The sequence below is a fragment of the Falco rusticolus genome, chromosome 2 (assembly GCF_015220075.1).
Source record: "Falco rusticolus isolate bFalRus1 chromosome 2, bFalRus1.pri, whole genome shotgun sequence".
In the NCBI taxonomy this organism is placed as follows: Eukaryota; Metazoa; Chordata; class Aves; order Falconiformes; family Falconidae; genus Falco; species Falco rusticolus.
The window spans coordinates 114,309,367-114,333,438 of record NC_051188.1 but is presented as its reverse complement, the minus strand read 5'-3'; the positions used below and the strand labels follow the sequence as shown (position 1 = coordinate 114,333,438).

General features: G+C 48.5%; 1 protein-coding gene across 1 annotated transcript in view; it reads right to left on the bottom strand.

Moving 5' to 3' along the window:
* Nucleotides 1-1,585: 1,585 nt before the first annotated feature.
* RCSD1 (RCSD domain containing 1) overlaps nt 1,586-24,072 on the bottom strand; it is a 36,037-nt gene continuing 13,550 nt past the window's right edge. Inside the window, exons 2-7 of the mRNA XM_037378061.1 lie at nt 11,554-11,661; nt 8,953-9,042; nt 7,546-7,617; nt 6,018-6,221; nt 4,507-5,149; nt 1,586-3,670 (exon numbers count right to left, since the gene is read on the bottom strand). Coding sequence (XP_037233958.1) covers nt 4,520-5,149; nt 6,018-6,221; nt 7,546-7,617; nt 8,953-9,042; nt 11,554-11,661 — 1,104 coding nt within the window. The 3' untranslated portion in view covers nt 1,586-3,670; nt 4,507-4,519. The remainder of the gene's footprint in view (nt 3,671-4,506; nt 5,150-6,017; nt 6,222-7,545; nt 7,618-8,952; nt 9,043-11,553; nt 11,662-24,072) is intronic.

Here is a 24,072-nt window from a genome sequence, read left to right as displayed (position 1 = left end):
GCGGTGTGCGGGGCCCTGCGGCCCTGTGGGGTCGGGGAGGGGGGCTACACACCTATGGACGTGTGCCAGTGCCTCGGGGTCCTCTCCTGGCAGCCCCCCGAGCGGGTGAGGTGAGGGCCTGTGGGGCGGCCGGGCCTGTGGCAGGCAGGCCGTGGTCCCCTTCCAGCCAGTGGCCCCGCGAGTGGCCGTCGGGGGCCGCCAACGGCTGCAGGGGAAGGGGCCTAACACAGCAAAGGGCCTCGGGCTCGGGGAGAAGTGCCTCGGTCTGGGGAGTGTTTGTCGAGCTGGGGCCCAGAGGCGCCAGTGGCATTGCCTTCCTTCTCTGAAGCTGCGGCTCTGCCTCCTGCTTTGTCCCTGCTGTGCGATATCCTGCTAGTGCCCACTGTCACCCTCAAGGGTCCCCCTCGTGTTTCCACACCTCTGTACCGGCTTCCCTGGCATCCCAGATCTTAAAAACCCCTGTTCTACCAGTAATAGCTCTCAGTCCTTACCCATCTAACACTCCTGTGGCTCATACAGTGTAAACATAGTCCAATCCAAAAACAACCATAAAAACAACATCCCGACCAAACACAACAGCAGCAGTCTCCTCGCCCGCCCCCCCCCCCCAATTTAAAGGTCTTCTAGCCTTGAAGTTTGTGCTTTTACTTTTTTTTTTTTTTTTAATTTTTCACGCACCAGCCACACCAAAGGAACTGCATAAATTACATCAGATTTTTCTTGCTGAGGGCATTTCCCTGTTCGACCATTATTGCTTTTACACCTGACCTTACACACCCCAAATAACCAATGTGCAGATGTAAATGGGTGTGAATAAGTGCCCCCACCCTATGCACCCAGCCAAGCTGTGATTTACGTTTCAGTCAAAACTTTTTGACTCCGTATGCCTTATTGGATACAGGACCACGCTGCCCAAGCCAATGTTTTGTGATAGTATGGATGGGGTCAGGATACACCCCCACATGTATTCTCTGCTTTTGCAGTGTCACGATGCTAATGCTGGCCAAAGACTTTTCTAAAATCTCCTCTCACTTGGCCTGCTAACGGGGCAAGGTTTGTGTGCCCCTGAGCAAGCATCGCCCTGAGAGGGATGTGTGCACGCCTTCAGCTTTTTTTCCTGCAACTTGTAAAGCCACCAAGGGCAAAGATGGTGATGCAACTTCTGGCACAGAAAATCTCTAAACTGTTGATTGCCGGAAGCTGGGAAATCTCACAGGAAGGATCCCTGTGTGTTGCCTTGGATTTTTACGCTTCCCCTGAGAAAGGATGCTGTTGGAGAAATGGCACTAGGCTAGATGGCTTTGCTTTCTTCTGTTCCTAGATACCTGATACCTGCAGGGCTGCGGCAGAGTGTAGCTGTCTCCAGTGCCACTGCTTGCCCCCAAGAACACGTTTCTTTGTTGATTAAGCACATCAGTTACTGCTGTTCCCAAACAGTAAAAAATATCACAAATTAAAATTGAATGTTAAACTGTTCCAATGGCAGGGAAATCCAACCTCGATTTTGCCTGCTGCTACCAGCTTTCTCCATCCTTCCTCAGGCTCCTTCATCTCCCCAGGAGGAAACACACAGATTTTAGTTTGGTTTGGTTTTATTCCGCCATTTATTTCTTCTGCTTCTCCCTTGGATTTCCATTCCCTTGCTTGGGACACACATACTCATTCTCTAAACAGGCACACATATATCTATATATACAGTAAGGCACAATCACTCACATCCAGATGGGACAATGAAGAAGAAACAGGGTACAGTGAATGATTGCAGCCTGCCCTGGAATACAAGCTCTAACAAACAGATTAAAATGGATTCAAAGGCAACAATGCTCCACAACATGGCTCAAAAGGATGTGGGGGTTGTGTTTGCCAACAAGCCCATGCTACGCAGGAAGGTCAGCACCGCTGGCTCTCAGCAAATGACACCTCGGTGCTCTCACCCGGGAGAAAGAAAGGCAGGGCACAGAGCCGCTTCTTTCCTCGCCATTTTAGAGCTGGTGAACAGAAAGGGGATATCCCTTAAAACCATCAGGTCTGTAACACTGCTGTGTTGCGAAGTCCACTCAAGGACAGGTGTGGGCTGTGTTGTGTAAAATGCTTGTGCCTCACCAGACAGACAGGGACAACCTGAGCCTCCGACTCTTCTCAGCCGAACATGTGCCAGGAGGAGCTCTGTGATGGATGAAGAGGAGCTGGCTGGTTCCGCCACTGGTCTCTGTAGCTGCGTCTGTGTTGCTGGGTGCTAGGTGGCTGGCAGCAGGTTCAGGCACTGGCCCCTGACCGTTCACAGCACCTAACAGCTAGCTGACGCCTTGGCTCTGCTTTTGACAAGACTGGCTCACTGTCTCCAGCGAGCCCAGACTTGTCCACAGCTCCATGACACACTGTGGACATGAGCCCCATGGGCTTGAGCCAGAGCAGCTTTTCCAGAGTTGCAGATAGAGCTTCAAGCACTACTGTCAGGAAACTGGTCAGAAGAGGGTCTGTTATCTTTCCCCAGATAACTTGTTAGGAGCAACAAATACTTTCCAGGTGTAAAAACTTTTTTTTGGCTTAGCTAGACCCATGACTTAACTGGTACCCCATGAGTGAATGCAAATCTAGTACAATGCCTGAGTACTTAGGGGGGGACTGGCTATTTGACCTTCACCAATTCATATTCAGTCAGGCCCTACGACTGGGAACTCAGCCATCTAAGACCTCTTCTTTGACCTACATAAAATTAATTTGACCTACATAAAATTAATCGACTGTTTCCAGTAAGCTAGGATGCCTTCTATCATGAGTAGCACTCAGTGGCCACTCACTGAAAGTTTCAAAAAAGAATCAAAAGATTGGATAGGGTCTGGAAATGAGACAGACTGATGGACAGGTGGGCCTTCTAAATCTGGACCAGAGCTCACACCTCGATAAGAAAACTTGCCCGGCTGGCCTACGCAACACACCTTTTCTGTGCATCAAATCTGTTGGTTGTTACTTTCCACCAGCACTAAAAACACCCCAAAGTTGAAGCCCACAGAAAAATTTCTTACCATGGCTGGCTGTTTCACAGATCGCTTTGAAGTATTTGAAGAATAATTCAAAGGGATTTTATGCTTTATGAACAATATCCTAAGAGTTTTCTCCATGTTCAAGGTTCACATTGTCTGCTACACAGCATATATGGAGAAAACATATGTTTTCCTACTGTTAAAACATTATTTACTGAAATTTGAAAACCCAAAATTTTTCAAAAGAAGCTATCAAAAAGGCACCATACATGTATGTATGTAAGTGATTAACTTCATCTAAGACCAATGCAGGGGAGAAGAAAAAGACGTTTTGGAGCAGGATGAAGGAGCAGAGGGACCAGGAGTGATGGTGGCTGTTGACCCCAGGACAGCGTGTATCAGGTCTCTCAGCCGCGAATATCACCAAGGAACATCAGCCAACACCTCAGTTTTGAACTCTGAAGCGACTGCAAGCCAGTCTCTTGTTCCAACTGTCCCAAAGTATGATGGTGCAAAGCAGAGAGCCAGCAAGCAGCCACTCAGCTCCGGTATGCATCTGGACCTCGGGGGACATCCGTATTCTGCTCCTCTCCAGCCACTGAAGGTTTTCCAGTAGCTTCCACCTTGATTGAGTTAGATAGCTCCTATTCACATGTTAAGTCTCCTGTGCCCTGATTGGGTGTATCCTTTTGAGAGGGGAAAAGTAAGGAAATTGTGAAAAATAATCATGGCTTTAAGTAGATACAGTACTGGGGGCTCCGTGACCTGGGAGTACTGCGGTAGTTTCCGTACCAGGAGGCAAACGCCAGGTGCAGCCTGAGCCCCAGCCCGCCACCTTCAGTCGCTCCTTGCCAAACCAAGGAGGCATTTGAAGAGAGGACAGGTGGTTGAGGTGGAATGAGATATTTCCTCAGGCATCTGTGGCTACGTTATCGGTGGTTAGAGAACACATAAGAAGCTACATGGAACAAACCCCTGCTTTAGCCAGTAGAAATTCTCTTTTATTCCAAGCGGCAGAGGCCTGTGTTTGCCTGCTTCCAGAGCTGATCATGAAACTGGTATATGTGCAAACACTATTTTTGCTGGCAAAGCTAAAAAGCTATAAACACACATATATAGAAAGAATATATATTTATGCATGTATATACACAAAGTGTGCACACATACACATGTAAGGAGGTATCCTGAGATAGTATATACATGGTTACCGCTGGGGAAAAGTCTTTTCAAATGGCTTTCAAAACAGCAATCAAGCAGGGTGCCTGGTCAGCAAAGCTTCTCTGTTTTACTGAACCCAGAATCAGCTTTGCTGCTTCTCCATCCTCTCTCTCTGTACCACCACCCAGGAGGGCTGGTTGTTTTACATACCCTGCCTTGCAGCCTCTGCAGGCCTCACATTTGATACTTCTGCGGTGTGGGAAGCAGCAAAAAATGTTGGTGTGCTCTGTCACAGTTGCCATTTTCATTAATAAACAAAACCTTCTGGTATTTTAGGAGCCATTATCATGCCGACCCAGCTTACCTGTGCGTCACAGTTACACTGTGCCCTTCTCCGGCCTGCCTGACGATGAAGGCTCATTGACAGTCTCTAAGCCTACTGCGTCCTGCAGCGGTTCAGGGGCCAGTGGTGTTTCTTCAGTGTTTGACATTCCCTCTGCATCTGTGCTCTCAGTGGTCTCCTTTGCTTCTGCATCAGCTTCTTCCTTCTCCTTGTCCCCCTTTTCCTGTTCACAAGCACTGCCTGGCTGCTCTTCTCCCTGGGGACCCTCACACACCTTCTCCTTGTTTCCAGAGGGAGGCTGGAGAGAGTTCTCCTCCCCTGGGGCACCACAACATCCTTCCTCCTCCTTTGTCTCTGCTGCGTTACTCTTGCAAGGAGTCATTTCATCTGCCTGTTTTTCTCCTTTTTCTTCATCTTCTGATCTGCTGGATCCTCTCCTTGATGGGGGCTTCTCATCAGACCCTGTCTGGTTTTTTTGCTCTTTACTCCCTGTTCCTGCCTCTGTCTTGCCCTTGGGCCCAAACACCTCATCCCCATCTTCCTTGGCACCGTTTTCTGGAGAGGAGATGTTGACCCCTAAATCTTCCCCATCTCCGTACTCCGACAGAGATCTTCGGAACTTCCTGGATGGAGGCCTGCGCTTTATCGAGCCCCGCGTCCGCACCTTGGAGACAGGAAAAGCAGACATTGAAGCAGTCAAGAAAGCGGTACTGGAAAGCAGGAAAGCACAACAGAGGAAAATACCATGGGAAACTTGATTGCTACCCAGGTGGCCTCACTTATCCTGCTCTGCCACTGAAAGGTAAGGAGAAGAGTGCTCCCTGCCACTGAGAGACTACTTTATAGGACAAGCAACTCTGTATATGTGTGCCTTCTTTCCTTCTGTAAAGATGGTGCCAGAGATTATCGTCCCAATTTAAACTGTTGCTCCTTGGCCAGGTTAGACCCTAAACCCAAGGATGCTGCATTCGTTTCACAAATGCTCCTGACTGGATGTCTCAGCCTTTCCTACTCTTGGCCATTTGGAGGTTGAGGAAGGAGTCTGCACTCCAGCTGATGATGGTGAATGCAGGTTACAGCTCCCCACTGAAGCGCTGAGCACTCCGTGGGGACATCCGCCAAACTTTCGTGCTCTGCAGGGCTCCCTAAACTGCCCCTCAGCCACCTTTGACATTTGCTGGCACAGGGCACCACCTCCACACAGCGCTCCTTGCCCAGGTACCAGCCACCCTGTTACTGCTGAGCTGAAGTGACTGGGTCCTGCCACTTCATGCCTTCCCTTTACCCACTGGGCCAGGAAGGCTGCTGGAGCTGCTGGAGCACAAAGCTCCACATGCAGGTGGGCAGAGAGGAGACTCCACAGAGCTACACTGAAAGGCTGTTTCAAACCCAACGCGTAGATCTCCTCCCTTGGCCACAAGTACACACTATTATGGCAGGGCTGAGGGCTACAGCCTCCTCTTCCTCTTCATCTCCACCCGAGAAGCAAGCCTTTTCATGCTGTAATGGAGAGATCCCAGCACATACCCTACCTTGTTGTAGCATTGCAGCTGAGTGCCTTCTGGGGGTTGATCGAAACTGACTGGCGTCTCGTTGGCTTCAGCAGGCTGGGACTGAATCCCCGGGCTGCTGGGTGTTGAGGGAGGGGTGCTGAACGGAGAAACCAGGGGTTTCAGACCAGGGCTTTTGGGAGATGCTCCCGGCAGCAGAGCAGCTGGAGCAAAAGCCAGATTGGCCTGCAAAGAAAAATCCCTGTCACAGGCGTGTGTGACACCAGCGTGTACTACAGGCAGTAACCACATGGAGGAACACTTGCTCTTGCCACGGGAGCAGCCACATCTCAGCTGTCACAACCCACATACCTTCTGGTTATGGGTCTCTCCTGGTGACACTGTCAACAAACAAGTCCGGGCAGAGAAGTTATGACTGCACGTTTGCCCTTCCCCAGTAGCTGGATCTCAAGACATGTCCCTTTGTCATCATGAGGCCTTTTGGGATTTTCCAGTGACCCAGCCAAGCCAGCACAGTCTACAGTGGCTGAGCCACGAGAAAGTCTGAACAACCAGCCAGCAATCACCTTGAGATTTAAACCATCCCTGTGTGTGCCCAAGCGGACCTCGCATTTTCCACCCTGATCTGTGGGTCTTCTGAATGATCTGCACAGTCGGGAGGAGTGAAAAGATGATGGAAAGAAGCAAGCGTGTGATTAACTGTGGCAAAACACTTCCTGCTGGTCTGTCACTAAGAAGCAAATGTCCTTGGGTATATTAAGAGGGACGGTGCTATGAATAGGCTTATGTTGTGTCCGGGCAGCCAGGAGGCATTCAGCTCTGGGGTCGCACGTGCTGCCAGGGGAGGCAGCTGGCAGCGGCAGAGCACTATGTCTACAGGCTATTGAGTGCTGAGCTGCCTCCGTAGCGTAAATCAGGCTCACAAAGAGATACAGAAAGGGCAAGAGGCACTGGGCGTGTTTGCGTGTAACTGGGGGAATCGGGGCGAGGGATGCGCAGAGCTTCTAGGCACACGCAGGAGAGTGCCGGAGCCCGGAGCACACTGCCCGCTGCCAGGACCATAGCTGTGCTCAAGGCCAGCTCCCTGGCAGGGTGCAGGTGACAGTTTGATTTAGGCTGCCGTGAAGAAAGAGCTGGAACAAGTCTCAGCCAAGGTTTCTCTCACTTTCTCTTGCAAACTGCATTTAAACTGAGGCTTCTGCCGCTGCTGCCTATTTGAGCTGTGGCTGCAGCCGTGCCCCTGTCCAGCCATGTTCCTCCGCAGATCCAGATGATCCCGACCGATACAGTGACCTGCCTATGGATGTGCCTGAGGATCGCTGGACTGTTTCTGACACTGGTTACCATTACCAGACCTGCACTGCCTTCCTTGTTTGTGTATTGTGGGACTGGGCCCTCACTGGTGAGGCCACTGCCCTGCTTACCTAGCTGTCACCCTTGGCTCCTGGATCCCCTTCCCCTGTGGCTGCTCCACAAGAGAAGCAGCTAGGACAAATGCCAATCTGTTTTAATTTGCTGGGGCAGCCGTGTGGGCTCTTCCAGGACCTACCTGCAGCTTTTCAATCATAGGAGAGCTTTTCACCTTGACCTTGGGAATGGGGCATGCATTTGGAGACCGCTTCTGCAAAACAAAATGAAACATGAAAAAGTCACAATGAAGTAGGTGAAAAAGAGGAAATAGAGTGAAGGCAGAAAACGTGGAAGAAGTAAGAACAAAGTGCTAGTAGGGGAGCAAATAAAGCCTCATATAGTGCCTTCACACAAAAGTTTGCTTTCTTCTTTCCTGACCCTGCTCCCCTTTTGTTATCTAGCCATCCTAGGGCTCTACATACATGTATCTTTCCTCTGGGAGAAAAGGTGATTATCTGCTTTCTGGCTCACGTATCTGAGTTAGGTGAGGTGTAATGGCTCAGCTGCTACATGGCCTTCATTAAGGTATCTAACCTATGACACAGACTGTTACTATTTCAGGACCAGGCAGATTAAAATTCTGCCTTTTAAAGGGTACAAGCCTTAACATCAGTAAACATTGTGAACTTTTTGTGATGGGAAAGATTTTCTGCCACCATTTGACTAACAGAGTTAAAGGGTATCCAATTAGTATGGGCCAGAAAGGCCTAAGTGGCCAGAAAGGTAGAGCTATGAAAGGCTGACAACAGTTTGAGAGAGTGACAGCATTGCTTAGAGAAGGGGCACATTGCTTTTTTTCAGGTCCAAAGGAAAAGTAAAGTATCTAAGGTTTTAAAGCTCATGCTCCTTTGTCATGGAGGCGGCAAGAGCTTGTAGCCGTCAGAAAAGGACAAAGAACAACCTCCTTGCTAAGGGCAGGTGACAATGTGAAATTTGGTGGGTAGACCTCGTACCCTGAAACACAGAAGGACAGAAGTGACTAGAAACGTCCTGAGTGTAAACTTTAGTGAGTAGCGGCCAGCTTACTTGGATCAGCTCACTCAAGGGTGCTGTATGGAGGACACCTCAAGACAATATTCTGTGGGTACTGCTGACAAAATCGCTCTTCACTCTGGATTAATTATTCACTTTTTCTGAAGAAGGAAAAATCTCAAGAGCAGAGCCATTATGTCATTATACTCAAACCTCTAGAGCTCATCTGAAGGCAACAGCATGGATGCCTCCTGTGCTAAGTGCTGTTAAAATCTTGTAAATGCCAGCAATTACTGCTTTAAAATGCTTGAAAAGATAGCATCTGGGTGAATCTTCCAGTGCTCTAAGGGTAAAACCAAAAGCAGCAGAAATGGGATGTGTATCCATGCTACAGGAGTAGGTAACAGCACAGAGCTGCCTCCGAGGCAGTACATGCACATGAGCAGTTTGATGCTGCGTGGTAGATGTCTTTTGCTGCACAGCCTGACTTCTCTGATACCTCCAAGCTCATGTCTCAGAAGAGAACAGGTTGCAGAGAGGAGAGACCTTGTCCCCTTATTAAATTGATACTCACTTGCTCATCATTGTTGCTTGTCTCACTTTTGTGGGGATACAACGGAAGGGAGCATGGTGGTTTCCTCCGAGTTGGCTTATGTGGTGGCACCTAAGAGAAGGAAACAACCACCTCAGCAGCAGGAAAATCATTTTTTTTTAAAAAGGAAGTGAAATTCAAGCACAAAAGGGTATGATCTGTAAGTGACCTGCTTGGATGGCAGAGCTCAGCTCGCCTAAATGAGTCATCCAAAGGCAGCACAACAACCAGCATGCTAGGTGTGCTTGTAGCATCTTGAACCTGATCCTCATGTTGGAAAAGCAGTCTGTATCTCTTTCCACAGTGTGGACTGTGACGCTTCAGTCTTTGTGCAAAGGACTCTCTTCTAAGCTGTGGAGGGTGGAGAAGCCTTCCCAGAAGCTTCATCTTGAAAGCATCCTGCTGGAAACCCCCTCACACTGGATAGCTTGTTATTGTTCTCTTTCCTGTATTACCAGGATTTCCTTTCAATAAGCCTTAGCTGCCTACCTGGTTTGGGATTTTCCTATTTTGTTTCTGATATATTTTAGGGGCAAAAAGGGGAATTAAGACTTTTTCAACATGCCCTACAGCCCCATTCATTTCTCTCTAATGAAGAAGAGAGGCTTGCAGAGACAAGTCCTCAGCTGTAACCTTTAATGTGATGAGAAACAGATTCTCCAGGGGAGAAGAAACAAGGCAACTTAATGGCAAAGACACCAGTTCCTTCTGAATGTTGTCAGGCTCTCCTAGTATGAGAGTGCTCACTAGGAAGGAAAAGATGCATAGCACAGCGCCTATGGAGTTGCTGCTTCATAACCATTGCTCTGGTCTTGAAGCCAAGCTGTCTCTTGAAGCTGTCTCTATTTTTATGCCAGGGTTGTAGTCTCCTGCCAAGCTGTTAACACACTTTTTATGTGTTAACAGACAAAATATTTGGATAATATTGTGGATCTTGGATAATATCCACAATATAATATTTGGATAGTTTTGTTACCTTCTAACAGGCAGGCATGTGAAAAGTTGGATTATGGTGTCTTTGCCTTCTGTAGAGTTGGCTGTCTTGGAGGACCTGTGGACTTGTTGTCACTTAACTTCTGGTGGTGCTGCACCCAGCCATGGCAATGCTGCATCTCTAAGCAGCCGAGGGCAGCCCCGCCCTTACCCTTATGTCATGCTAGGAAGCAATAATGTCACGTCTTACTGAAACACCACCCTTTTGCAACCATGAAATGCTGCACTGTGCCACAGTGAATATGTCAGGGGTTCCCTGGCTGATAGGTTCCCCTTTGCTGGTGTGGGTCAAGCAAGGGTTAAAGACCATCCACTCAGCCATTAATCTGAGGCCAGCTTGAGAAAGCCAACGGGGAAGTGACAGATGGCTTGGAGAGAAAAGACAGGAAACTTTGTCCTCTGTCTCTGGAGAAAATGAGTTTCCCCCCACTGTAAGGCCTCTCCACACTGCCTTGGCTGGGGAGCAGCAGAGGACTGCAGATAACACCAGAGAGGTCTGGGAACTTGCTGCCTTCTGTAGGGTAAGGAGCTCAGTGCAATTAAATCCCATACCTTCAAATGAGAAAATGACTGTAATGGGATTGATGGAGTGGTGCACTGGTGACTGGGGGGGGGGGGGAGTGTTTGGGAAGAGATTGGTTATTCCCATCCCAGGACTCAGCTGTGGGAATGCTAACCTCTGATAGACAGTGGCCTGCCAGCTGTACAGGACAGAGGTCACCATTGCATTCAGCTGAAGACAGGAGGGGTGACAGAGAGGATTCCTTTAGGCCCAGCCTGGGACATGCAGAAATCAGCTGAGCAGCAGAAGGCAGCAGTTGTTTTAAAGGAGCACCCACTGACTGCAGAGGGCCACCAGTAGACATTACCTCTTCTAAAAAAGTGCATAATGATACAGGGGGCTCTCCTAAAACACCACCCTCTATACATAAACATTCTGACTTTCTTCCTAAGAGAGGTATTCTACTGTTTCGCTTATCTGGTGAAAGACAGCTTGTGAGGTAATGCTTGGCATAGTGGCCTTTCAATAAAATAAAGTTTCAGCATGATAGAGATAGGCACAGAGTCTGAAATGCCATTGTGAAGAGGTAATGAGAGCAAGTAAAAAGACAACTTTCTCTCAGACCAGTATAGAAGGAATTACCTGGAGGAAACCTTCTTTTGTGAACAAGGTGCTGGTGACCTGCCACTGGCTTCTACACTGTGTAATCTGTTGTTTGCTTTCTTTTTTCTGTGGCTCAATATCAGCTATTTTATTACTCATTATTACGCTTTGCCCACAAAATCCAGCCCAGTTAATACATGCATCTCTGTCTGCTACTGTTAGGTATATACATGTCCCCTACCAAGCTTTACAGTGTCTCAGTTACAGTGCCTAGTTGTCCTGAGGTATGGCTCTACCAAAACACTCGACCACAAGCCAGTAATGCATGGAACATGCCATCATAGCTTGCATTGCCCTAGGAGACAATCCTTTGCGAAGGTTCAAAATCAAGGTGGATTCATGCTCAGATGCTCTAACTTCTACGGGCAGAGGCAAGTACTGCATTTCACACTTGATTACCTGCTGGCGGCTGCGGAGTTCCTTACCTCTTTTCCAGTGATATTGGCTGCTTGCTCTTTGAATTTCCCTGCTAGCTGAGCCACTGAGGGTGATGCCGACTTGTCCACCTCTGAATTGGTCTCTGCTGGCCTGTTCTGACAAATTGGGAGCAACAAGTTATGAGCAAAGGCTGCAAAAAGCAAGCAGGCTAGAGAGAAGCCTGCATATGTGTTATAAAGTTCAAGAGTAAGCAGGGACTTAAAGCAGAGTTTCTCACATCTGGCATCAATCATCCAGTCTTAAGAGCAAGAGGTTTGCGAAGACAGGACCTAGCAGCATTTGCAAATATCCCAGAAAACCAGTAATTCATGCAGGGCCTTTCAGCTCCAGCTGAAGGGCCTACACTCCGTGTTTTTCTCTGGAAGAAAACTAAGTATTTCAAGCCAAGTGTCTGTTCCCTATCTTTTCCTCGCAGTGAGCAGATGGAACAGGGCAGTAAAGGACGTTCCCATGCACCTTCTCAGCCCTCCCATCCCTTTTTTACTGCCCTGATCACACGCACCCTTCCTTTTCCAGCGATTCTGCTGTGAGAAGCCGTTCCCTGTCCTTGCAGCAAGCCAGCATCTGCTTGGGGATGTCCCTGTGCTGTTCGGCTTTTTTGGCATTGAAATACTCAGGCAGTTGTGGGGGAGGGAGGAAATACCAGGGCTGAGAGAAGCTTCCCCTCCCCTGGGTCAACAGCAGGCTGAGAAGCAGGAGGCTCGCTGGAGACTGGATGGTGCGGCTCTTCCCACAGCACACAGCCCTAGTGCCATCCCACATTTCCCTTGTTTTCTTCGCTATGTGTGTATCAAGCAATACGAGTAGAAAGCCTCGAAATCAAAGCTGATGAAAGGAAACCTTTGTTCTTCATCTCTAGTATCTGATGCCAGGGAAAACCGAACCAGAGGAACTGAGAACAACTAACCAACAATCCTTGTTTTGTTAGAGGTGGAGACCTCAAAACAACAAACCAGGCTACAAACCATCAAGGAACCTCACACCTCCTCTCCCTGCACCACTGCCATGAACACATGACCACACCTCTCACCTCTCTGCCTCAGTACTCTTCTGCTTCTCAGTCAGAAAGTTTCCCCAAAGGCCGTTGATAGAGGAATACATCCCTGTTTCTCCAAAGGCTCCCACAGAATCCTTCCTTCTCTCTTTACGCTGCTCTGCCTGGGAGGGACCTGCTGGCTCGTTAACACAACCACCTCTTCAGCATTGCTGGGGGTGAAAGGCCCATGTATGGACCATTTCCTTTGGGTCACTGCACTACAGGGGCTGGAGAAATAGCCATGGAAACTTGAAATCAAATTAAAGTAGGAATTTATTTAGACTCCTAGTTTCTAGATTAAAAGCAAATTGAGGAGCTTACATTAAAATCATCTCATCTGCTGCTTGGAGCACTCGCTAGCCTGAAATACCTGGTAGAGAGCAGCACGGCTGAGGCCCATTTGCATTGTTGAAAAGGGCCTTTCTCTTTCTCAGAGAGCTGTAAATAAATGCTCCCAATAAATGCTGTCATCTTTCTCCAAGGCCCACGACCCTCAGTAGATGTCTGCCATTCCCTGTTTCCATGATCCTGACAACATCTTCCCCATTAAACTTCTTGTACGCTTCAGACCAGCCTTCCTGCATCCAGCCACAAAAGCCATATCAAGCTGTCTCCTCTCGGTGAACTTCTAGCACCTTCCCCCCATGTTTCCAGCCTTCGTTAGAGTAATTACAGGCGGGGGAAGCGGCAGATAAGGGGAACGAAAGAAACAGTGAGGTAAACAGATCAGTGGGGCAACCTGCTGCACATGAAAAATGACGGCTGGGCTAGGTGGGGAGGGAGAGCTCCAGCTGGGATTGTTCCGAGCTGCAGGCCGGCTCCCTGCTGTGCAATGAGGGCAGGCTGGGAGAAGGAGGGAACTATGAATGAACCTGGGGAAGGCAGGATGGATTGGGAGGCTTGGCTCAGCATACCGGCTCCCAGGATACCTGGGCACGGCAGAAGGGACACCTGAGCTGAGGATTCAGCTGAGGAGCTGCAGGTGCTCATTGTCTGTGGTAGAAGGGTTGCCTCCCTCATAGTCCCTTTTTCTCCAAGAGCTTCTTTCACAGCCTTTCACCTTTACCCAGAAAAGACACCACACTTCCTCTTGGCCTCTTTGACCTCTTGTTTTGGGGTGGTTGCATATTTTTTTCTTTTTTCTTTTTTTTTTTTTTAATATTTTTAGTTACAGTCTGAAAACATAGCTCCTTTCCTTTGATCAAAGCCACAAGGCTGCAATGATTCCACGTGTTTCTTGTTTTGCTGGTAGCAGGCATTGATTGCAACGCAGCTCTCGCTGGCGCGAAGCTCGCCGGCCAGGGTGCAGGAAGCAGCGAACATGCCATTCTAAGATTAGCACAACTAGCCCATGGGCTGTGTCCTCCCGAAACTGCCAGCTGCAGACTCTCCGATTACGCTACGTGTTTTGCAACAGGAAAAGTCCTTTCTCAGATCCTTTCTGGCAGTTACGCTGCCGTCCTTTATCCAGTTTTTTTCTACAGCTTCTTTTTTTTTCTTCCCAGCTGGTGTGGAGGCTCTGTGATTTCTAGTCGAGGGAAGGTGCCATACTGGGGCACTCGTGCAAAAAGTTCCCTTCCTTGCACTGCCAGAACATGGTCCCCCTGACTTGCAGGGGCTGGACTGGCAGTCTCCCTCCCAGCGGGAGGCAGGTGGGAAGCCTTACTTTCTCACTCTCACCCCAGAGCACGTACCAGCCCTCAGCCTTTTCCACAACTAAGACACGTGGCTTCTCCTTCACTCCAGAGCTCAGTGCTGGCTCTCTCCTGCCCCACAATATTAATGCCGCTTCCCCCATTCCTGGTCATTCTTCCCATCTTGGTGACATAACCCACCACTTTTCTGAATGAGGAGGAGGAGCAGCTCTGCTCTTTTTTTGGCAAAAAAGGTGAAATTACTCAGATGTGAATTTTGTGCTCTTTGCAGGCAACTGCTGATTCTTTTCCTTTTCAGAAGAGAAGCGTGGTCAGCCCGTGTGGGCTAAAACCAGTGAGCTAAGGTAAAATATTGACTCCATCAGTAATTTGGTGCCTGCTACTCTGAGTTCCTTAACTGTTCCATAAAAATAGGTGTCTAAACATTGCGAATACTGGAAAAAAGTCAGACAGAGCTGTAAAACAGGAACTGAATTATACCATCAATGTAAGCATGGCACTGTCTGTGAAAGAGGAAGCGCAGCTAGCAAGTTCTCTGTAAGAGGTTTCGCTTTCCTCTTCTAAATAAGTTCATAAAATTGAGTAAATTTCAAAACAGTTTGCAACCCCGTTTCTTCATCTGCTTTTAAAATGGAATCTGGTCCCTTTGGCAGCACTGAAGAAGTTCTGCCTTTGTTTGTGGGTTAGTTATAATCATGGCAATTCAGGCTTCCCAACAAAACCTCTCCTTCCTTATGCTTTGGAGTCCTCGCCTCTGTTGTGAGAGCAAAACTGACCATCAATCCCTGATTCTACAGATTGCATGAAAGGGAGGCTACTGTTTTTAGCACAGATCCCTGCTTCTCTCACAGGCTGCCTGATGGAACTGCTGCTGGGTCCCCACAGAAATGTCCCATGCCATCCCTGCTGTATCTTTCCAAGGCTCCAAGGCTTTCCAAGGGAAGCTCTCTGAGCAGAGATGCCTCGATACTGTGGCACAGTCGGCTCTGGCTAGCACAGTCCCAGCTGGCGTTAATGTGCCACAAGATGTGAGGACAAGTAAGGCTGCCTGATGTGGGAGTAATGATGTCTGACAGAGGGGACCCCTCAGTACAGCAATGTCACTACCTGGCTCAGTGACATTTGCCAATTCTCCTGCTAGAGCCCATGGAACCATTGTGGGCATTAAGGTGAGAGAAGGTGCATGTTAGAGGCCCACAGAAAGAATTGGTCAAGAGACTGAAAAGTACTCACAAAGAGCACTTCTTAAAGACCATGAATTTGAGCTACGGGTGGGAAGTGTCACTGCAGACCAGTAGCTTCTTATGAAATCAAAATTGCAGAGAATTTCCACTCCTGTGGGAAACTAGAAAGACAGAGGTGGCTTTGGGGATGAATGTGAATGTCCTGCTGAGACTGGTGCAAAACTGGCTCCATCAGCCTTCAACTGGAAGTTTTGATCATGACCCTTGCAATGGAAAGTTACCATGAGTACACCTCACAGGACTGGTATCCCACCAGTTTTGTCACTGTCCATAACATGCTACTGGACATGCTAGCCTAAAAGGATACTGGTGGGGGCCAGAAGCAGATACCGAAGGATTTGTGCATCTGGTTTAATTGATGAAAAGAGCAAAGGTCTATTAACTGCCATACAGTGGAGCGTTTTGGCTTAAGCAGCACTTAAGTATCAGCTGAATAATAGCAGACATTTGTACCGCCCTACTCCACCCCACCCCCCTGCTATGAATCCTCTGACTTGTCTGCTTTTGCAGGTAGGATATTTTGGCCAGACAGAGCACCTTTTATCTGAGATGCAAGCCCTCCACAGCGCTTTGCAAGGCTGGAATATTCAGCAGCTATGGTATCAGTGATGGTTACATGATTTTTGGTACTGGTCCTATGCACTTTCCATCCCCAACCTCATGCAGCTGCATCTAGATGTGGTTTTGAGGTCAGTCCCTGACCTCATCCCTCCCTTGCTTCTAAAAAGTTTTGCAGGAATGATTCCCTGCTGCCTCTTCTCACACCAGTCTGTCGTGCTGGCTACCTTCAAATTCCCTGCGCTCACACAAGCTCTGCAAAACTCCCCTGTGACTCTCATGGGGGTTTTTCGTTGCTGCACATATAATCTACCTCAGCAAAATTAAATACAGCGAAAATAATAACAAAAATAGTGTCAGAGGCAGACATAATAAGGTATCCAAGGCTCAGGGCTGGTGTCTTGATTACAGAAATAGGATCCAGACATAGTGATCCTCAGCACCCAGTTCTCAACACTGCGCCACAAGAAGGCAGCTGTCAGTATGCTAGATGAAAACAAGAGAGGCTCAGGGCTTTTGAGGTGCAGTTTCATAAGGTCCTGGTTTTGACAGAAAGACAGCTTATATTTCCAACTGCTCATTCTCCCTTGACCTTTTCTTTCCCCCTTCCCCCCTCCAGTGTGAGTTTGTGGGGCTGTGCTGTAAACTGGATCACTGAAATGATCTGGGCTAAAAATACATCCCTTAACTCTTTACAAGGTTATTTTTAACCCAGATCATTTCAGCAATTGAGTTCACAGCACAGCCCGACAAACACTTGCACGGCTGTGGCAGGAGGGGCTGGAGGGGTAGCCAGGGCAGCCTGCAGCACAGGGGGAGGATGTCCCTGTAACTGCTCTGGCCACAGCTTGAGGAAATTGCATCATTATGTGTCCTCCTGTTCAGAGGGCTGATGTGACAGAAAAATCCCATTTTTGCACGCCTGCTGGTAAAGGCTGTTTTGGTCTGTGGCACCGGTATTTCACCCTGCAATCTGTTGCCTCCTGCCTGAAACGCAGCTGAGCGCTGGCTGTGAACCCGGGGAGCGCCTGACAGCCACCACAGGGAGCACGTTACCAGCAGCTGAGTGAATCAGAAAAAGTTTCCGTTAAGCATCTACAAAAGCCCCACAAATACTGTGTCAGAGATCTCCAGAAGCTCCACTTCAAACAGGAGTGTGGGGAGTGGGTTTTCCTTGCTGCACAGCAGAGGCAAAGCTCTACACCTGCGGGACCTGCGCAGCTAGGCAAGAGATGGGGGACTCATGGGGAGGAAGCTACTGAAGTCAAAATAAACCATCATCACACTCTGTCTGGAGGCCAGCAAGAAACGCTGGGAAGCAGTGTCGTGGTTTCCTTTCAAATTAAAGCATCAGCCCCCACCGAGGCACTGGATTTCAGGAGGGCACGGAGCCCCTTGCAGACCCCTTCTTCCCTGCCTGGCTCAGCCCTCTGTAGGCGAAGGACATGCCTCCTGCATGAAGCCTTCCCAGACATGACACCGACCCATCTCGGTTTTCAGTAAGATAGCTGCAGGACTTGAGGAGCCAGGCGGCCACAGGCCTTGTCTGCATGGAAAGCTTACACCACTTACACACGCTGGGGTAAGTCTCTCAGCTTGCACGGGAAGCGGCACTGCCTTCATCTGATCGAGGTGCCTGTTTTCAGCTAACTGAACTCATTCGAAACTAGCTTGGCGGAAAAGAGCCATTCTCAAACTTGTCAAATACCTGTTTCTGACCCAGAAAGCAGCATTTTGGGAATGAGGCGCTAAGCTGCAGTGAGGAACGTGCCTCCTTCCAGGACTCCCTGTGGGTGGGAGGGGGGGTGAATGTCTCCTACCCCTGCAGTGAGGTGCTGCAGCCTCTCTCCTGCAGAGATGGAGTTTGATGAATTGGAGATGTCCTACTCGCTCGCAGACCAAGCAAGGGAGAAGTGATGACAGTACTAGTTCCTCCCATACTGCCCCACCGATTTGGGGTGGCCATTTCCATAGGCAAGAGCTAATCCCTTCTCCCTGCCCTATCTTTTATTCGACCGCTGAGGCCAGCTGGAGGCAAAAGGCCACCGCATGTTCACACAGTGCATGATCTAAGGTACAGTTCCTGTCTGTCTGGAGAGGACATGAACTTATGCTCTGGTGAATGCATCATGAGTGCATCTCATTACCAGCCAAACACACCAGTGTGTCAGACTAGCCCTACCTTTCTAAAGGCCACAATACTACCTAATAATGATGGAAAACATAATAGTAATGTGTCTGTGTGAACTGAAGTAATAAAGTCTTTCCTTCAGTTAGGAGTATCTTTGATACCTGTTCTAAAGGCAGGTGTCCAAAGAGGCCAATCCACCTAACTATGCTTTTCTATCCCTAGGTTCATGTATTATTCAAGGAAGATAATCTTAAAGAAACTTGGAACGGGTCCCTGGGTGTGGGTCTTAGCCTTGAAGCAGAGAATAGCACAGAATGGACAAGTTTAGGTTCACCTGGGCATATCTACCACTCTTTTTGTCTTGTTCAATGGCAGGAAATAGGTAACCGAATTTTCATTTTCAACCATTTCATACAGGCATCAGTTATTTTGGCTCTCACATTTTTAAGTGCAGATAAGATTAGATGGGCAGCTCATAAGGAACTCCTTTTTAAATTAACTAAAAAAAAGCTCAATAATAGTTTTTCATTAGGATTGGACCCAATTTAGCGATGCAAAATCTCTCTAATATGTAGTTTGTAGTTTCATTCAAAGCCATCTCTCTGCATCTGCCACTTAGATGAATCCCGATTTGCACCCTCCTGCCAACATAACCTGAACCGATTGTTTATCTGTGTCCATATGAGTACAGCAGCGGCATCATATTGAAAGGGGAACATTGTTCAGACTGGGAAGGGAGAGGTAAGTTATCAGGGTAGGTTTAAAACACAAACTCCCCCAAAGGAGCAAAGTGAAAGGCAGGAGGGTGGGATAATACTTGAATCACAGCGTGAGGAACTGGGCAGCAAAAATCAGGAGAGCCTGCTCATTCTCCTCGTGATCCGTGAAAGCATCCATGCAGGCTGAGCACAGATCGCCCAGGAAGTGGGTGGGCTCACACTAGCCTTGGCCCATTTTTTACATCCCTAGAAGGAAATCTCATCACGCCTGTTCCAACTGGAGCTCGGCAGTGTGCTGGGCCCCTGTCTCAAGAAGCAACACGTCCCAAGACGTAAGCCCTAAATAAACAAACCTCTTCTTGCTACACTGACCCCTCTCCATCCCAGTGAAGCATCCTTCTTCCCATCTCTCTCTTTACCCTTCTTCACAAATCATTCTCACTGGAGATCTCCCAGCTCTCTATTTCAGGAGGGATTTATGTGATTTATTTATTTACTTGGTGTTTTATCTGGCAATGAAGCTGCTCCTTGTCTGGCTGTGGTAAACTTTAATTATTGGCAGAAGCCCCAGCTACAAGTGGCGGCAGCTGTGGCTCTGTGATACCTTATAGCCAGGCCTGTCCATCATCATGTCAGCGTATCCCGTAGCACCTTGGGATGCAAGGCCAAGGCTCCTAGCTGCATTTCCTACCATTTGGTATACAACAGGACCAGTAATTACTGTGCTGTGCTCCACCAGAGCAAAAGCTACCACTTGAGCCACTCCTGCACCTTCTTCTGGTGGGGATAGGCTAGCTCTGTGAACTTTGTGTGTCAGACCTTTGCTGCAGTTACTTTCCACGAGAGGATAAGACCAAGAATACCTTGCAGATCTTTCAAGTGCATCCTAAATGCTAGAAAATAAATCATATTTTTCTCCTTGCCTCTTTCTGTTGTGTTTTCTTTGATCAACCTTTACCAGAAGCTAAACACACCCCAGATGAGAATTTGGAGAGCTTTAGGAATGGCAGTGTGCACAGTCACCACACTTTCCCTCCAAGCTGCTATCAGATAGCTGGGCAAAGAGGAATAACCGGCCTCAAACTGTCATGGGTCCCACACTGCCGTGATGCAGGAGCAAAACACAACAGAAAGCTAGGCAATGAAAGTAGCGTTTCCATTTGAAAGATTCAAAGATAATTCTGGAGCTGATATCAGGAAGTACAATCTGCCTGTGAAAGAGTATCAAGGTATGTTGAGGAGTGTAATGATGATCCCAGCATTCTCTGCAAAATCCTAGGCTCTTGTTTGCTGTGACTGGCATTTTCAAGGTCATGCAAACAGGTTTCTAGCTTGACTCGCAATAAAAGGATTAGTGGTAAGCCCCTGTCTGTCTCACATGAGAGCGTGCACAACTGTGCAGAACCATTGCATTTCCAAGAAAAAGCCTTTTTTTACATTAAGGTCAAGCCTCAGCCAGTGCAGAGTGGCCTCCACGTCTGGTTGATGACACATGCAACAGATTCAGTCTACAGTCTTGCACCTACAGGGAAAGAAATCTGCAACCTGTGAGAATATGTTGAGAATGCTGGAGTCTGGGCTCCAGGTTTCTGAACACTCTGTGAAAACAACAGGACCTCAGATTAGGTTTGGACCAGTCTGAGCTCCTGGGACCCAAAGACGGGCTTAAGACTCTTCTGGCTGAGGGGCACATCTCTTCTGTACGTATCTCTACACAGCTGTAGACTCCCTTCCTTCAGTCGAGGGATTGCTCACTAATTAAAAAATGTCAAAAACAGAGGATTTGGAGACAGGGAGGAGGAGGTAAAGACTCCTGATCACACATGCTACCTTCAAGGCAGTCAGTGTTGTTAGAGTCCAGTGACTTCCAGCAACTTCCTTCAGTTCTAGCCTTACTGAAAACAAGGGCTCTCACAGCAGCCCTAACAAAGATTTGACTACAACTACTGAAATGCACGTTGCAGGAACACAGATGTCAAGTATCCTCTGAAGTTCTTCCTTTTGCACCATTTTCAGCGGAGAGCAAGCCTCTTGCCTGAGTATAAATCACTGCTGGCCTGTCTCTTGAAGTCTGTGAATAAGTTAGCCACAAGAACAACTCTAAGTACAACATCCCTTCCTCAGAGTGGTACCCAGGTCAACGCTTATCCCACCACAGATGAATGAACAGGATGAGTGTGTGTCTGAACTCAACTGCATGGCTATTGCATCGCTATAATGAGGGTGATCAAGAAGAGGGAGCTCTGACTATAACACAGGGCTGAATAGTACGAGGAAAGCAGGCGGCAGAGGAAGATGGCGTGTCTGGTTTTAGGAGAAAGGGCAGGAGGATCCTACTTTGCATGAAATAAGTAAAAATATGTAACATTTCCCTGTGTTTGGAAAGAGTTCACTTTAGGGCAACATTTTTCTCAAGACTTGCAGTGGTCTGGTCTTTGTTTTCTCCTGAGAGTTCCCTTGTGAACTGCTGCCATCCTGGCACTCCGGGTCAAGCACTGCCTAAAGGGTAACATGAGGATATTCCAGCTCAGCAGCGATGAGCAGCTTTTATCCAGAAGACAGCGAGCAGCTCCCAAGTACAGTGCAGTATTTCAAAACTGCAGAGACTCAGATCTGCCAAATTTAGAGTCTCACAAAAGCAAGATTCTGGAATTGGGTGGAGGTGGGAGATACCGTGTAGCCAGAAACTAGTAAAGGGACAAATGCTTTTCAAAGAAAGGGGCACCGTGTGGAACTTGTCTGCCGTACTGTAAATAAATGGTTTATGCACTCCCTCCCTTGCCTGCTAGAAGTAGAGGTGAAACTCCTGCTGGTTTTTCTCCTTCCGGTGGTTCAAGCTACCTGTGTGTACATGTGAGGGCTTGCACAGTAAGCCCCATGGTTGGAGTGAGGCTTTTCTCAAGAAAGCGTTGCTGCCTCTTTGGATCAGAAGTTTGCTCAGGGTCCTTCTCTGATACTTCTCTCCAAGTAACCTTGGGGCTGCCTAGAGCTCCTGAACATCAAGGCAAATGGTTCTCTTGAGTAAAAAAAACCCTAATTGTGCTGGGCAGCAGGGACCGCTGGGTGGTGGCTGGAGTTACGTAGTGGGGTTCAAGAGCAGCGCAAGTGCAGGTGCATCTCCATTGCCCCCAACGATGCTGCGGCTGCCTCTGCCAGGAGAGCTGGCCAGTGCTGGGCAGGAGGGGACAGGCAGCAGAGAGCAGCCAGAGCCAGACATGCAGGTGAGGAGCGGTGCCCTTCACGACAGAATTATAGGAATCATCCATAGGCATCAGGAAATTGTAAGTGGTGAATACACTATCTACTTTCTGTTTCAGAGAGTGAGTATAATGAAAATAAAATGAGATAATTGTAATTTTAGCCTTCTCTCTGAGAAGTCCTTCCCTTTGCCGTTGATGCATTTCTGTTAGCAAAGTGGGTGTGACGCTAGTGTTACTAGCATTGTTTTTCATGACACACAGTCGGTACCAATGCCAGCTTTCTCCACATCTTCCAAAAGGCTCTCCTCAGCAGAGTAACTGCATCAGGTCTTATTCTCATCTTTAACTTGATGAGGTGGGACTGCTGCTGCTGTCCTCACAGCCTCCTGGATCCAAAGTGGAGAAAGCAGCCTCCTGTTTGCCTCCATGGAATTCATTAGTAACATGCCCTAACATCAACAGACCAGGCTGGAAAGGCCCTTGTGTAGGAAGGGTATGCCAGCCACCCCGCACTAGTATTTGGCTGGTGTTGAAAATTTTTGAGGCTGAATTTATGTCAAATTGTTCTTTAATTCGCGCCATGGTATATAGCTCTCAGGAGTGCCTGGCTTGTCTTGCTAAGCACTGTCTGATGCGATCAGCAAAACCAGCGAATACCACTGTGAAAGGTGCAAGTGAGATCCTGAGTCTTCCTTTTAGTAGTGTCAATATCTGGCAGTTGCCTAGTACCTACATGTTCCCAACACTGCACAGGCTCATTCATTACAGCAGCATTACCTCAAACCTTCATGATTAGGAGCCTCTGTCAAGAGGGCAATGTATGGGCTTGTGCATTTTAATGCATATGTAGCCACTGCTGCATACCCCACAGAACTGGTCCCAAGGGAAGCCGGGGGGTTTCCTGTCAGGAGAGCACTCAGATCACCAGGCAGGTGTGTGAGCTCCCCCCTGCCCCTGGGAACCTGGAATTCTTTGCTACGTGTTGGCATGGCTTCAACAGGCAGGCTGGCAAGTGCTTGCCCTAGCCTTGCCGTAAGCACCGGATTAAAAAGCATCTCTTGCTAGACAGACCAAAGAGTTGGAAGCCCACACCCCCTGAGAACAGAGCAGAGCCCAGGCTGCCCACTTCCTGAGCAAGTGTCTCATTGCCTCTGTCAAAGGCTGCCAAGAATGGTTTGATCAAGGGCCATCGTTACCAAAAGAGGCAGTGAATGCAGCACCTGGTCTCTGCCGGGCAGCGTGCCTGTGCAGGGGCAGCACGTATGTAACCTCAGCCCCTACCCTACGAAGATGCCAGCAGCTCCTGCCCCTGCTGTGCGCTGTGCTGGGTAAGGCATCTGGCTGTTCAGCCACGACTCAGGCTCAGGGAAGGGGGTGGCAGACCATTTAAAATATAAATCAATTATTTTGTGTGTGTGCCTATAGTGTTTTGGGAGTCCTTGACTGAGGTGATTGCAGAAACCTCCAGCAACACATGGGTGTCACCGTTTCCTTTTCTGTGAGAAGCGCTTTTTGGGAGATGCCTGATCCTGTTTGCTTGTGTTCACCATGCTCAGAACATTCCCCCGTGGAGAGGAGTGGAGAGGAGAGATGAGGATGTGGGGCAGGGGGAATGCGACAGGGAAGCGCCTAATTCCTGATGCCAGCTTGGTCTGGGCAGCAGATCACCCGTGGACAGGTCAGGCGGTTCAATCCCCGGCTTGTGCAGCATCCTGGGCACTGGCTGAATTTTAATGTTGAGCAGGCAGGTGCCTAGTGAAGCGAAGGAACCAGCAGAGTCAGGCAACGGTTGCAAGGGGCTTTCCAGGCTGAAGATGTGAATTGCGGGGTTTCAATTCTGCATTAGTCCTGTAGCTGATCTAGGACACAATAACTTGCTCTCAGCTACTCAAAATCCAGGGCAGAATTTTAGTCCAGGCCTTCACAAGCTCCAACTTGACACTTGGTCGCCCGTGGCACAGTG